Source organism: Neoarius graeffei, chromosome 19, assembly GCF_027579695.1.
Source record: "Neoarius graeffei isolate fNeoGra1 chromosome 19, fNeoGra1.pri, whole genome shotgun sequence".
In the NCBI taxonomy this organism is placed as follows: Eukaryota; Metazoa; Chordata; class Actinopteri; order Siluriformes; family Ariidae; genus Neoarius; species Neoarius graeffei.
Window position 1 is genome coordinate 19428922 of NC_083587.1, and position 15577 is coordinate 19444498.

Sequence of the window (15577 nt, forward strand, 5' to 3'; positions counted from 1 at the left end):
TTACCACCTCAATCTGCTTAAACTCTGGAACGAGGAGGTCCCCGTAGCATTGGTGTCGGTGGTTCCGGAGAAGGCGGAGCTGGGGCCGGAGGTTCAAAAAGGGACATTGGCATCACGTACCTCTCCGGTCCCCTGTGGAGACCACCTCTCCCAGACCCAACTCACGGAGGTCGCCCAGTTGCAGACCGAGTTTTCGGATGTGTTCTCGCCCCTGCCCGGTCGCACTAACCTCATAGAGCACCACATAGAGACGCACCTGGGGGTGGTAGTGCGTAGCCGCCCTTACAGGCTACCCGAACACAAAAAAAAGGTGGTTCGGGAAGAACTTCAGACCATGCTCGAAATGGGCATCGTCGAGGAGTCCCACAGTGACTGGAGCAGCCCGGTGGTCTTGGTTCCCAAGGCCGACGGGTCGGTCCGGTTCTGTGTGGACTATAGAAAAGTCAACGCGGTGTCTAAATTTGATGTGTACCCAATGCCTCATATTGATGAGTTGCTCGATCGACTCGGCACTGCTGCTTTTATTCGACGCTGGATTTGACGAAGGGATATTGACAGATCCCCTTGACTCCACTATCCCGAGAAAAAATGGCCTTTTCCACACCGTTTGGTTTACACCAATTCGTCACCCTTCTGTTTGGGCTGTTTGGGGCGCCCGCTACGTTTCAGCGGCTGATGGACAGAGTCCTCCGCCCTCACGCCACTTATGCGGCCGCGTATTTGGATGACATCATCATCTATAGTAATGACTCGCAGCGGCACCTCGAACATCTGAGGGCCGTCCTTAGGTCGCTGAGGCGAGCGGGGCTCACAGCCAACCCAAAGAAGTGTGCGATTGGGCGGGTGGAAGTACGGTATCTGGGCTTCCACTTGGGCAACGGGCAGGTGCGTCCCCAAATTAATAAGACAGCAGCGATTGTGGCCTGCCCGAGGCCCAAGACCAAAAAGGGGGTGAGACAGTTCCTGGGGCTGGCTGGCTATTATCGTAGGTTTATACCTAATTATTCAGACGTCACCAGCCCACTGACTGATCTCACTAAAAAGGTGGCACCAGATCCGGTCCAGTAGACGGAGCAATGCCAGCGGGCTTTCTCAGAGGTAAAGGCTGCACTGTGTGGGGGGCCACTTCTACACTCCCCTGACTTTTCTCTCCCCTTTATGTTGCAGATCGATGTGTCGGACAGAGGGCTGGGGGCGGTTTTGTCCCAGGAGGTGGAGGGGGAGGACCGCCCTGTCCTATATATCAGCAGGAAGCTGTCGGTGCATGAGGGGCGCTACAGCACCATAGAGAAAGAGTGTTTGGCCATCAAGTGGGCAGTTCTCGCCCTCCGGTACTACCTGCTGGGGCGCCCTTTCACCCTCTGTTCGGACCACGCGCCCCTCCAGTGGCTTCACCGCATGAAAGATGCCAACGCGCAGATCACCCGTTGGTATCTGGCGCGCCAACCCTTTAATTTCAAGGTGGTCCACAGGCCGGGGGCGCAGATGGTCGTGGCGGACTTCCTCTCCCATCAAGGGGGGGGGGGGAGTTGGCTGCAGGCCGGACGGCCGCCCGGCCTGAGTCGGGCTATGGGGGCATGTGGCAGTGGGGGCGTGGTCAAGCACCGGTCTGTGACAGGAGGGTGGAGTCAGGGAAGGTAAGTGGCAGAATCACTACACCTGAGAGCAATTAACCTGTGTTTGTGTGTCTTCCCAGTGACCGCGCCCTATATCAGGAGGGAGATCGACAGCGGAAGGGGCTGATCCCTAAACCAGACGCCAGTTGTGTGTGTGTGTCTGTGTTAGTCACTGGAGATTGTTAGACTGAAAAGTGTGGCAATAAAGCCGAGTTGTAAACCTGATCTCTGTCCTGCCGTCCTCTGTGCTCCACCCACACATAGGGAACATACCACACTGTTACAGTCACTCGCTAGTGCAGAAGTTTTACATTTCTGACATGTCTCTTTTCCAGTTTTTCCATATATTTAATCCAGAAGATTAAATGCGTGAAGAATATCCAGTTAAGTTTTGATAGCCTTTTGGGTGTTCAGCGCATCTTTCTCTTTAAATCTTCTGCTTTAAATCTTCCGCTTTTAATGAAGTAAACCTCACGGCCATGTTTGTGTACAGTCACAGTCACTCACTAGCATGGAAGTTTTACATCTCTGACGTGACTCTTTTCCAGTTTTTTGATGTCTGTTGGTATGTTTTTCTCTTGTAAATATGCATGAAGAATATATAATGAAGTTTTGGTAGCCTTTCGGATGTTTAGCGTGTCTTTAGTTTCAGTTTTCAGTTTATTTATTTAGTGCTTAAACCAGGGGCAGCACGGTGGTGTAGTGGTTAGCGCTGTCACCTCACAGCAAGAAGGTCCGGGTTCGAGCCCCGTGGCTGACGAGGGCCTTTCTGTGCAGAGTTTGCATGTTCTCCCCGTGTCCGTGTGGGTTTCCTCTGGGTGCTCCAGTTTCTCCCACAGTCCAAAGACATGCAGGTTAGGTTAGCTAGTGACTCTAAATTGACCGTAGGTGTGAATGGTTGCCTGTGTCAGCCCTGTGATGACCTGGCGACTTGTCCAGGGTGTAACCCGCCTTTTGCCCTTAGTCAGCTGGGATAGGCTCCAGCTTGCCTGCGACCCTGTAGGACAGGATAAAGTGGCTAGAGATGATATGAGATGATGAGTGCTTAAACCAAGCACTGAATTAACCCCGTTTTCTCTCTCTCCCACCCAACAAAGAAATGATTGTGCGCATGCACAGCAGAAAAGTTTTGTCACTGGATCTTCGCATGAGTGCCAATGTGTGACGTTGTGCTGTCTTCACAATGTGCAATATTATAACAATATTGCACACTCATTCTCCATTGGGGAGAGTGGCGTAATGCTCGGAAGATAAGCGATACAATAACAATATTGCAAGCCATCAATAAACCCGATAGAAGGGAATAGAATACATGTTTTTATTCCATGGAAAAAGTGGCCTGTATGTACCGGTATAATAAATCCCGATATTTCCCTCCAGTGATGTCACTCCCAGTGTTTTCTCGCTGACTAGATGCGCGTTGTCAAAATGGTGAACCGGTTCAAAATTAAAATTCTTTTGATTAACTTGCTTTTTTTTTTTTTTTTATTTTGTTTTGTGGATGTGTCCATATAATATAAAGAACATTACACAGTGGCGCAAAGATATGAAGTTTCTCTTCTTGTGTTGAAAAATATGTTCACTTTTTTGCTTTGTTCACTCATGATATATATATATTCACCACTGGAAGATAAACTTCATATCTTCGTGTGATTGTGTAATATCCTCTGTATATCACGTTCATGCCAAATAATCAGTACCTTTTTACATGATTTCCTTTTGTACTTCATTCAGATGCAATGACTTTACTCCAAACAACAACAATAACTAAAGTTATCTTTATAAGCAGCAACAAAAAGGACCTTTATTTTTAGGGTTCTTATACACTGTATTTCTTACTCTGTTGTTGTTGCCTTATTACAGACAAGAATCACTAAAATACATTAAAACAGGCAGGAATTACGAACTTCAGTGATCACCTCTCACTGAGATGCAGGAATCTTCCTACATGTGGCTTTTATTCTCCTGCAACCTGGAGAAATTTCATTGCATTTAACTCTCAGAACTACTGGAATAGCAGAGAAGCCATACTGTATTTGGGATAAATCATAAACCATCTTGTAAAATGCTGAGGATGGTGGTGTGCTCATGGAAGAGAAAGATAACAGTGATTAATCCATAGACTCTTAAAAGTCTAATAACAACATTAGCTCACTGCCCGGGGGGTACTTTAAATAATTGCCTGGTCCAGATCTGCACTATCATCACTTTAAAGCCAGTAATGCTCTGGAGCTACTTGGGGCAAATTTGGACTCAGCAAAAATAAATAAATAAATAAATAAATAAAATCACAATAACTTTCTCTTCTTTTCCTCTATTTCTTTATCTCACTACAAACTCCTGACCTCTAATCCTCAATAAATCTCGCTCCTTCAGGATCATATTATTCCTACAGTATTCTAGACTCATATTAAAGACCCGGTTTTGCTCTTTTACTCTCAAACGCCCAGCGGTTCGGTCCGGAAAATTCAGCTTAATGGATTCATTGTGGGTTTTAAGCACTGAGATTATAAACACGCACACACACTTGTTAGGATTTAGGCTGTTTGGACATTTGGAAGGAAAATCAGAGCATTTTTGTATTATCACAAAACGACGTTCACTTTACATGATTGCAATTAAAATGAATAAAATTCAATATTAAAATATTAAAAATGAAAATGTTTAGTGAATTAAAGAATGAATAATTTAATCTATAGTTTAGCCCATGCATCCCATTTATCACTGACCATTTATACGGAGTATATTTTATACATATTTAATGACCTGTGTTTTATAACCCATGTGGGCTTTTTGTCTCAATCAATCAATCAATCAATCAATCAATAAACAAACCAACTGTTATCTTTATTAGAAAATGATGTGCTCACTGTAGAATTCATTTGGACAGCTTAACCTTTGAGCATGAATTATTGATCCACATATTCAGATTCTTTAGATTTGACCAATTTTAACTTAAAATTACATATGTGATTCTGTCTAAATATCAAGTATTAAAAAAGTACAGTTAGATTTGTTTGAGTTATGATAGGCTAAAAAAGTGCCCCCGAAACAAACAACCACCATATAAATACTCCAATTTCCAAAATGTATAATTTATTGCATTAGGGTGTAAAATATATAATGATTTTTTTTAGAAAATATAATTTCTGAGCCTCTGAAAAAATTATCTTCAAACAAAATCAAGAAAACAAAAAACAACAACAAAAACCAAGAAAAACTTTTTTAATTTTAATTTAATTTTATTTTATGCAGAAAGTTAATAAAGATTGAGGAGAATAAATAGTTTACAGAGCTACAGAAGTTTATATTTATTTACAGTAATGATCTCAGTGATCTGATCTGAAGGTGATTCACATCTTATATTGTCTTAAATTAAAAAAAGAGCCTTAAATTAGCCATAACACTGGACAGGAAAGGGTTAAAATGGTAGGTAAACTCACTACGCATTTTTACAAATTTTATTATTATTATTATTATTATTATTATTATATCTACAACAGGTTGTCCTCAGGTGGGAACTTTATCCAGACGGTAAACACTGGAATGAAGATAAAAGCCTACAGTAGGTTAGTTAACTGGTTAAGGGCCAGCAGGTTAGTTTAAATCTTAAGAAGCAGTAGGTTAGTTAATTGGTTAAGAGGCAGTAGGTTAGTTAACTGGTTAAGAGGCAGTAGGGTAGTTAATTGGTTAAGAGGCAGTAGGGTAGTTTAGAATTTAAGAGGCCATAGGTTAGTTTAGAATTTAAGAGACAGTAGGTTAGGTTATAATTTAAGAGGCAGTAGGGTATTTTAGAATTTAAGAGGCGGTAGGTTAGTTTATAACTTAAGAGGCAGTAGGGTAGGTTATAATTTAAGATGCAGTAGGTTAGTTTATAATTTAAGAGGCAGTAGGGTGGGTTATAATTTAAGAGGCAGTAGGGTAGTTTAGAATTTAAGAGGCAGTAGGGTAGGTTATAATTTAAGACAGTAGGTTAGTTTAGAATTTAAGAGGCAGTAGGGTAGTTTAGAATTAAAGGGCAGTAGGTTAGTTTAGAATTTAAGAGGCAGTAGGTTAATTTAGAATTTAAGAGGCAGTAGGGTAGGTTATAATTTAAGAGGCAGTAGGATAGTTTAGAATTTAAGAGGCAGTAGGTTAGTTTAGAATTTAAGAGGCAGTAGGTTAGTTTAGAATTTAAGAGGCAGTAGGTTAGTTTAGAATTTAAGAGGCAGTAGGATAGTTTAGAATTTAAGAGGCAGTAGGTTAGTTTAGAATTTAAGAGGCAGTAGGTTAGTTTAGAATTTAAGAGGCAGTAGGGTAGTTTAGAATTTAAGAGGCAGTATGGTAGGTTATAATTTAAGAGGCAGTAGGGTAGTTTATAATTTAAGAGGCAGTAGGTTAGTTTATAATTTAAGAGGCAGTAGGGTAGTTTATAATTTAAGAGGCAGTATGTTAGTTTAGAATTTAAGAGGCAGTAGGGTAGTTTAGAATTTAAGAGGCAGTAGGGTAGTTTATAATTTAAGAGGCAGTAGGTTAGTTTAGAATTTAAGAGGCAGTAGGGTAGTTTAGAATTTAAGAGGCAGTAGGTTAGTTTAGAATTTAAGAGGCAGTAGGTTAGGTTATAATTTAAGAGGCAGTAGGTTAGTTTATAATTTAAGAGGCAGTAGGTTAGTTTATAATTTAAGAGGCAGTAGGGTATAATTTAAGAGGCAGTAGGGTAGGTTATAATTTAAGACGCAGTAGGTTAGTTTATAATTTAATATGCAGTAGGGTAGGTTATAATTTAAGAGGCAGTAGGTTAGTTTAGAATTTAAGAGGCAATATGTTAGTTTAGAATTTAAGAGGCAGGAGGTTAGTTTATAATTTAAGAGGCAGTAGGGTAGGTTAAAAGAGGCAGTATGGTAGTTTATAATTTAAGAGGCAGTAGGTTAGTTTATAATTTAAGAGGCAGTAGGGTATTTTAGAATTTAAGAGGCAGTAGGGTATTTTAGAATTTAAGAGGCAGTAGTGTAGGTTATAATTTAAGACGCAGTAGGTTAGTTTATAATTTAAGAGGCAGTAGGGTAGGTTATAATTTAAGAGGCAGTAAGGTAGGTTATAAGAGGCAGTAGAGTAGTTTATAATTTAAGAGGCAGTAGATTAGTTTATAATTTTAAGTGGCAGTAGGGTAGGTTATAATTTATGACGCAGTAGGTTAGTTTATAATTTAAGAGGCAGTAGGGTAGTTTATAATTTAAGAGGCAGTATGTTAGTTTAGAATTTAAGAGGCAGTAGGGTAGTTTAGAATTTAAGAGGCAGTAGGGTAGTTTATAATTTAAGAGGCAGTAGGTTAGTTTAGAATTTAAGAGGCAGTAGGGTAGTTTAGAATTTAAGAGGCAGTAGGTTAGTTTAGAATTTAAGAGGCAGTAGGTTAGGTTATAATTTAAGAGGCAGTAGGTTAGTTTATAATTTAAGAGGCAGTAGGGTAGGTTAAAAGAGGCAGTAGGGTAGTTTATAATTTAAGAGGCAGTAGGTTAGTTTATAATTTAAGAGGCAGTAGGGTATAATTTAAGAGGCAGTAGGGTAGGTTATAATTTAAGACGCAGTAGGTTAGTTTATAATTTAATATGCAGTAGGGTAGGTTATAATTTAAGAGGCAGTAGGTTAGTTTAGAATTTAAGAGGCAATATGTTAGTTTAGAATTTAAGAGGCAGGAGGTTAGTTTATAATTTAAGAGGCAGTAGGGTAGGTTAAAAGAGGCAGTATGGTAGTTTATAATTTAAGAGGCAGTAGGTTAGTTTATAATTTAAGAGGCAGTAGGGTATTTTAGAATTTAAGAGGCAGTAGGGTATTTTAGAATTTAAGAGGCAGTAGTGTAGGTTATAATTTAAGACGCAGTAGGTTAGTTTATAATTTAAGAGGCAGTAGGGTAGGTTATAATTTAAGAGGCAGTAAGGTAGGTTATAAGAGGCAGTAGAGTAGTTTATAATTTAAGAGGCAGTAGATTAGTTTATAATTTTAAGTGGCAGTAGGGTAGGTTATAATTTATGACGCAGTAGGTTAGTTTATAATTTAATACACAGTAGGGTAGGTTATAATTTGAGAGGCAGTAGGTTAGTTTAGAATTTAAGAGGCAGTAGGGTAGTTTAGAATTTAAGAGGCAATATGTTAGTTTAGAATTTTAGAGGCAGTAGATTAGTTTATAATTTAAGAGGCAGTAGGGTATTTTAGAATTTAAGAGGCAGTAGGGTATTTTAGAATTTAAGAGGCAGTAGGGTAGGTTATAATTTAAGACGCAGTAGGTTAGTTTATAATTTAAGAGGCAGCAGGGTAGGTTATAATTTAAGAGGCAGTAGGGTAGGTTATAAGAGGCAGTAGAGTAGTTTATAATTTAAGAGGCAGTAGGTTAGTTTATAATTTAAGAGGCAGTAGGGTATTTTAGAATTTAAGAGGCAGTAGGTTAGTTTATAATTTAAGAGGCAGTAGGGTAGGTTATAATTTAAGACGCAGTAGGTTAGTTTATAATTTAATACGCAGTAGGGTAGGTTATAATTTAAGAGGCAGTAGGTTAGTTTAGAATTTAAGAGGCAGTAGGGTAGTTTAGAATTTAAGAGGCAGTAGGGTAGTTTAGAATTTAAGAGGCAGCAGGTTAGTTTAGAATTTAAGAGGCAGCAGGTTAGTTTAGAATTTAAGAGGCAATATGTTAGTTTAGAATTTTAGAGGCAGTAGGTTAGTTTAGAATTTAAGAGTCAGTAGGGTATTTTAGAATTTAAGAGGCAGTAGGGTATTTTAGAATTTAAGAGGCAGAAGGGTAGGTTATAATTTAAGACGCAGTAGGTTAGTTTATAATTTAAGAGGCAGTAGGGTAGGTTATAATTTAAGAGGCAGTAGGGTAGGTTATAAGAGGCAGTAGAGTAGTTTATAATTTAAGAGGCAGTAAGGTATTTTATAATTTAAGAGGCAGTAGGTTAGTTTATAATTTAAGAGGCAGCAGGTTAGTTTAGAATTTAAGAGGCAGTAGGGTAGTTTAGAATTTAAGAGGCAGCAGGTTAGTTTAGAATTTAAGAGGCAGTAGGGTAGTTTAGAATTTAAGAGGCAGCAGGTTAGTTTAGAATTTAAGAGGCAGTAGGTTAGTTTAGAATTTAAGAGGCAGTAGGGTAGGTTATAATTCAAGAGGCAGTAGGGTAGTTTAGAATTTAAGAGGCAGTATGTTAGTTTATAATTTAAGAGGCAGTAGGGTAGTTTATAATTTAATATGCAGTAGGGTAGGTTCTAATTTAAGAGGCAGTAGGTTAGTTTAGAATTTAAGAGGCAGTAGGGTAGTTTAGAATTTAAGAGGCAGTATGTTAGTTTATAATTTAAGAGGCAGTAGGGTAGTTTATAATTTAATATGCAGTAGGGTAGGTTCTAATTTAAGAGGCAGTAGGTTAGTTTAGAATTTAAGAGGCAGTAGGGTAGTTTAGAATTTAAGAGGCAGTAGGGTAGTTTAGAATTTAAGAGGCAGTATGTTAGTTTATAATTTAAGAGGCAGTAGGGTAGTTTATAATTTAATATGCAGTAGGGTAGGTTCTAATTTAAGAGGCAGTAGGTTAGTTTAGAATTTAAGAGGCAGTAGGGTAGTTTAGAATTTAAGAGGCAGTATGTTAGTTTATAATTTAAGAGGCAGTAGGGTAGTTTATAATTTAATATGCAGTAGGGTAGGTTCTAATTTAAGAGGCAGTAGGTTAGTTTAGAATTTAAGAGGCAGTAGGGTAGTTAAGAATTTAAGAGGCAGTAGGGTAGTTAATTGTTTAAGAGGCAGTAAGTTAGTTAATTGTTTAAGAGGTTAGAGTTCTGTAATAAACTCACCGCTCACCACTCGGGCACCGCGGCAGCTCGCGACCCAAACTGTCCAGCCGTACAGGATCCCGAGCGCCGTCAACCCCGCGCGCATCCTCTCCGCTTAACAGTTTACTTCAAAGTGCAGCGCCGACGCGGAGAAGCTGTTTCCTGTTCGTCACTGCTGGAGTTCAGCGGCACTCACTCTGGGCTCACACTGCACATCTGCACACTGCACATCTGCACATCTTCATTCAGCTCTCACACCGGCGCAGTGCTGCGGGGGGGAGGGGGAGCGCGCGCATCACCCTCACGCGCGGATTGCTGATTTGAATCGAGCGCGAGCTGTTTACCTCAGCATTTCATTCAGCTTCAAAAGCGCACAAGATGAGCAACTTAAATCACACCTCATCTCCTCATAACCATAACACTCACACAGGGCACAACTTACCTCACACCTCATCTCCTCATAACCATAACACTCACACAGGGCACAACTTACCTCACACCTCATCTCCTCATAACCATAACACTCACACAGGGCACAACTTACCTCACACCTCATCTCCTCAGAACCATAACACTCACACAGGGCACAACTTACCTCACACCTCACCTCCTCAGAACCATAACACTCACACAGGGCACAACTTACCTCACACCTCACCTCCTCAGAACCATAACACTCACACAGGGCACAACTTGCCTCACACCTCATCTCCTCATAACTATAACACTCACACAGGGCACAACTTACCTCACACCTCATCTCCTCATAACCATAACACTCACACAGGGCACAACTTACCTCACCTCCTCAGAACCATAACACTCACACAGGGCACAACTTGCCTCACACCTCACCTCCTCAGAACCATAACACTCACACAGGGCACAACTTGCCTCACACCTCATCTCCTCATAACTATAACACTCACACAGGGCACAACTTACCTCACACCTCATCTCCTCATAACCATAACACTCACACAGGGCACAACTTACCTCACACCTCACCTCCTCAGAACCATAACACTCACACAGGGCACAAGTTGCCACACACCTCATCTCCTCATAACCATAACACTCACACAGGGCACAACTTACCTCACACCTCATCTCCTCATAACCATAACACTCACACAGGGCACAACTTACCTCACACCTCAGAACCATAACACTCACACAGGGCACAACTTACCTCACACCTCACCTCCTCAGAACCATAACACTCACACAGGGCACAACTTACCTCACACCTCACCTCCTCATAACCATAACACTCACACAGGGCACAACTTACCTCACACCTCACCTCCTCAGAACCATAACACTCACACAGGGCACAACTTACCTCACACCTCATCTCCTCATAACCATAACACTCACACAGGGCACAACTTACCTCACACCTCAGAACCATAACACTCACACAGGGCACAACTTACCTCACACCTCACCTCCTCAGAACCATAACACTCACACAGGGCACAACTTACCTCACACCTCACCTCCTCATAACCATAACACTCACACAGGGCACAACTTACCTCACACCTCACCTCCTCAGAACCATAACACTCACACAGGGCACAACTTACCTCACACCTCACCTCCTCAGAACCATAACACTCACACAGGGCACAACTTACCTCACACCTCACCTCCTCAGAACCATAACACTCACACAGGGCACAACTTACCTCACACCTCACCTCCTCAGAACCATAACACTCACACAGGGCACAACTTACCTCACACCTCACCTCCTCAGAACCATAACACTCACACAGGGCACAACTTACCTCACACCTCATCTCCTCATAACCATAACACTCACACAGGGCACAACTTACCTCACACCTCAGAACCATAACACTCACACAGGGCACAACTTACCTCACACCTCACCTCCTCAGAACCATAACACTCACACAGGGCACAACTTACCTCACACCTCACCTCCTCATAACCATAACACTCACACAGGGCACAACTTACCTCACACCTCACCTCCTCAGAACCATAACACTCACACAGGGCACAACTTACCTCACACCTCACCTCCTCAGAACCATAACACTCACACAGGGCACAACTTACCTCACACCTCACCACTTCAGAACCATAACACTCACACAGGGCACAACTTACCTCACACCTCACCACTTCAGAACCATAACACTCACACAGGGCACAACTTACCTCACACCTCACCTCCTCATAACCGTAACACTCACACAGGGCACAACTTACCTCACACCTCACCTCCTCATAACCGTAACACTCACACAGGGCGCAACTTACCTCACACCTCATCTCCTCATAACCGTAACACTCACACAGGGCGCAACTTACCTCACACCTCACCTCCTCATAACCGTAACATTCACACAGGGCGCAACTTACCTCACACCTCACCTCCTCATAACCGTAACACTCACACAGGGCACAACTTACCTCACACCTCACCTCCTCAGAACCGTAACACTCACACAGGGCACAACTTACCTCACACCTCATCTCCTCATAACCGTAACACTCACACAGGGCACAACTTACCTCACACCTCAACTCCTCATAACCGTAACACTCACACAGGGCACAACTTACCTCACACCTCACCTCCTCAGAACCGTAACACTCACACAGGGCACAACTTACCTCACGCCTCACCTCCTCAGAACCGTAACACTCACACAGGGCACAACTTACCTCACGCCTCACCTCCTCAGAACCGTAACACTCACACAGGGCACAACTTACCTCACGCCTCACCTCCTCATAACCGTAACACTCACACAGGGCACAACTTACCTCACGCCTCACCTCCTCATAACCGTAGCACTCACACAGGGCACAACTTACCTCACACCTCACCTCCTCATAACCGTAGCACTCACACAGGGCACAACTTACCTCACACCTCATCTCCTCAGAACCGTAACACTCACACAGGGCACAACTTACCTCACACCTCATCTCCTCATAACCGTAGCACTCACACAGGGCACAACTTACCTCACACCTCATCTCCTCATAACCGTAACACTCACACAGGGCACAACTTACCTCGCACCTCATCTCCTCTCCTCATAACCGTAACACTCACACAGGGCACAACTTACCTCACACCTCATCTCCTCATACACCGAAAAAAGTAACCTATAGAATTTATCCAATAAATCTGAGGTAACAATTTGCAATGACTTGTTTGGGGTAGATTTAATTCCATATATTGAGTATAAAATAACTGAAATAAAAAGCTATGAAATACTTAAATAAATTGGGTAAAATTTACCTCACATTTATGTATCTATTCAACAGCTACTTTCTCATTGAAAATGGGTAAAATTATCTCTTGTTTGCTAGTAGGTAATACCTGATAATTACTAATCAAAGGTAATTAATATCACTTAGTAACCATTACTTATTCGGAGAAGTTAAGATGTACCCCCCCCCCCCCCCCCAAAAAAAAAAGACTTTCAGACGGTTCATCATCTCAATGTTTTTAATCCATAAAATCATCCAAAAAAAAAAAAAAACAGAATAAAGTGCAGTACAACAGCTTCACACAACATTTCAAGTAATGAACCTGTTTTATAACTCACTAACTAACAGCTTCAAATGTTGTTTCTGGACTGACCAAATCTGCAGTCCAGGTGCATTTATACAGCAAATAACTGAACCGCCTTGTTTATATGCAGCAGTGATGCACCAAATGATCAAAAAACACAAAATAAAGTGCAGTACAACAGCTTCACACAACATTTCAAGTAATGAACCTGTTTTATAGCTCACTAAACTAACAGCCGGAGAGAGGAAGATGGCAGTCCGAGAGTTCCCTGTCCCGCTCACTCAAACGCACGGGCTGACGCATGCGCAATTTGGAGCACAGGACTCACGGCTTTGGGATATATTTTACTGTATTTTTCCATGTAACGGTTGTTACTGTTAACGAATAGGTAGCATATGTATAATTTGCCCATTACTTTATAATTCCTTGGCTGACTGCAATAATCGAGTAAATTTTATCTGGTTTGCATAGATTATATTTACCACTCTCCAAAATCACTTCTTACAGTGTAACCATAGCACTCACACAGGGCACAACTTACCTCACACCTCACCTCCTCAGAACCATAACACTCACACAGGGCACAACTTACCTCACACCTCACCTCCTCAGAACCATAACACTCACACAGGGCACAACTTACCTCACACCTCACCTCCTCAGAACCATAACACTCACACAGGGCACAATTTACCTCACACCTCACCTCCTCAGAACCATAACACTCACACAGGGCACAACTTACCTCACACCTCACCTCCTCAGAACCATAACACTCACACAGGGCACAACTTACCTCACACCTCACCTCCTCAGAACCATAACACTCACACAGGGCACAACTTACCTCACACCTCACCTCCTCAGAACCATAACACTCACACAGGGCACAACTTACCTCACACCTCACCTCCTCATAACCGTAGCACTCACACAGGGCACAACTTGCCTCACACCTCACCTCCTCAGAACCATAACACTCACACAGGGCACAACTTACCTCACACCTCACCTCCTCAGAACCGTAACACTCACACAGGGCACAACTTACCTCACACCTCACCTCCTCAGAACCGTAACACTCACACAGGGCACAAGTTGCCACACACCTCATCTCCTCATAACCATAACACTCACACAGGGCACAACTTACCTCACACCTCACCTCCTCAGAACCGTAACACTCACACAGGGCACAACTTACCTCACACCTCACCTCCTCAGAACCGTAACACTCACACAGGGCACAACTTACCTCACACCTCACCTCCTCAGAACCGTAACACTCACACAGGGCACAACTTACCTCACACCTCACCTCCTCAGAACCGTAACACTCACACAGGGCACAACTTACCTCACACCTCACCTCCTCAGAACCGTAACACTCACACAGGGCACAACTTACCTCACACCTCACCTCCTCAGAACCGTAACACTCACACAGGGCACAACTTGCCTCACACCTCACCTCCTCAGAACCGTAACACTCACACAGGGCACAACTTGCCTCACACCTCACCTCCTCAGAACCGTAACACTCACACAGGGCACAACTTGCCTCACACCTCACCTCCTCATAACCGTAGCACTCACACAGGGCACAACTTGCCTCACACCTCGCCTCCTCAGAACCATAACACTCACACAGGGCACAACTTACCTCACACCTCATCTCCTCATAACCATAACACTCACACAGGGCATAGTTCACATTATCAACCAGCTTAAATTTTAATAAATATTTAGTTTCTATATAAATAAATAAATAAATAAATAAATAAAAATTATGATTTGAGTCACTAAAACACACCCTTGGGGTTATTCTTCTCTTTCTACGACCAAATCAATTATTCACCCCTTTCATATATCCCACAATCCACTGTGCGGTTGGGAACTTCCGGTGGCCAGGTCTAGGCTGCTGATAATGGTATAAAAACCAACACTGGGCGAAATAATCAGTTTCGATGTTTAAATATCAGAGGCCAGTCTCTCTTGTTTTCTCACTTTTGAAGATAAAAAAAGAAGAAAATGCAGCTTTTTATGTTGCTGAGAAACCAAAAACAGTGCAAACTGCTCAACCTTCCCATGGTGGAAACCTTAGAGCTTCACCTCTAAATTCTGACTGTATAATATACTATATTATTATACATCCAGGACACTTTTTCAATGGAATAAAAACGTGTTCTATTCCCTTCTAGCGGGTTTCATTGATTTGGTTTGATAGCAGCGAGCGTTTGATATGCCTAACTATACTGCCAAAAATTTGTAGCAATGTTGGAAGCACACAACTGCATGGAAAGTTCTTGTATGCTGTAGCTTTACAATTTCCTTTTAGTGGAATTAAGGCTGTTCCAACATGACAATCCCCCTGTGCACAAAGCAAGCTCCATGAAGACATACCGTAGTTTGCATACTCAACAACCCCCTGAGAATGAAAAGTGGTAGATCAGACTGCGTGACACACTCATGCCCTTCTAGGAGGGCCTGGGGGCAGGCCCCCCTCCCCAGAAAGTTTTTGGGAAAAAAAACATTATGGTATAAAATCGGACATTCTCCTGGATTCTGAGTACCATATTTGAAGAAAATTGATCAAGAAATCAGACCG

At 42.1% G+C, this 15577-nt stretch overlaps 2 protein-coding genes across 2 annotated transcripts in view; one reads left to right on the forward strand and one right to left on the reverse strand.

Annotated features, from left to right (window-relative positions):
• chodl (chondrolectin) overlaps positions 1-9562 on the reverse strand; it is a 40356-nt gene extending 30794 nt beyond the window's left edge. The window contains exon 1 of the mRNA XM_060900835.1: positions 9423-9562. Within this exon, the coding sequence (XP_060756818.1) occupies positions 9423-9507 (85 nt within the window). The 5' untranslated portion in view covers positions 9508-9562. The remainder of the gene's footprint in view (positions 1-9422) is intronic.
• A 217-nt stretch (positions 9563-9779) lies between these two features.
• On the forward strand, positions 9780-14700 carry LOC132867578 (uncharacterized). Its single transcript, XM_060900569.1, has 3 exons — positions 9780-9783; positions 11382-12493; positions 13477-14700. Exons 1-3 carry the CDS (start codon positions 9780-9782, stop codon positions 14698-14700), a joined length of 2340 nt encoding a protein of 779 aa, XP_060756552.1.
• Positions 14701-15577: the final 877 nt, after the last annotated feature.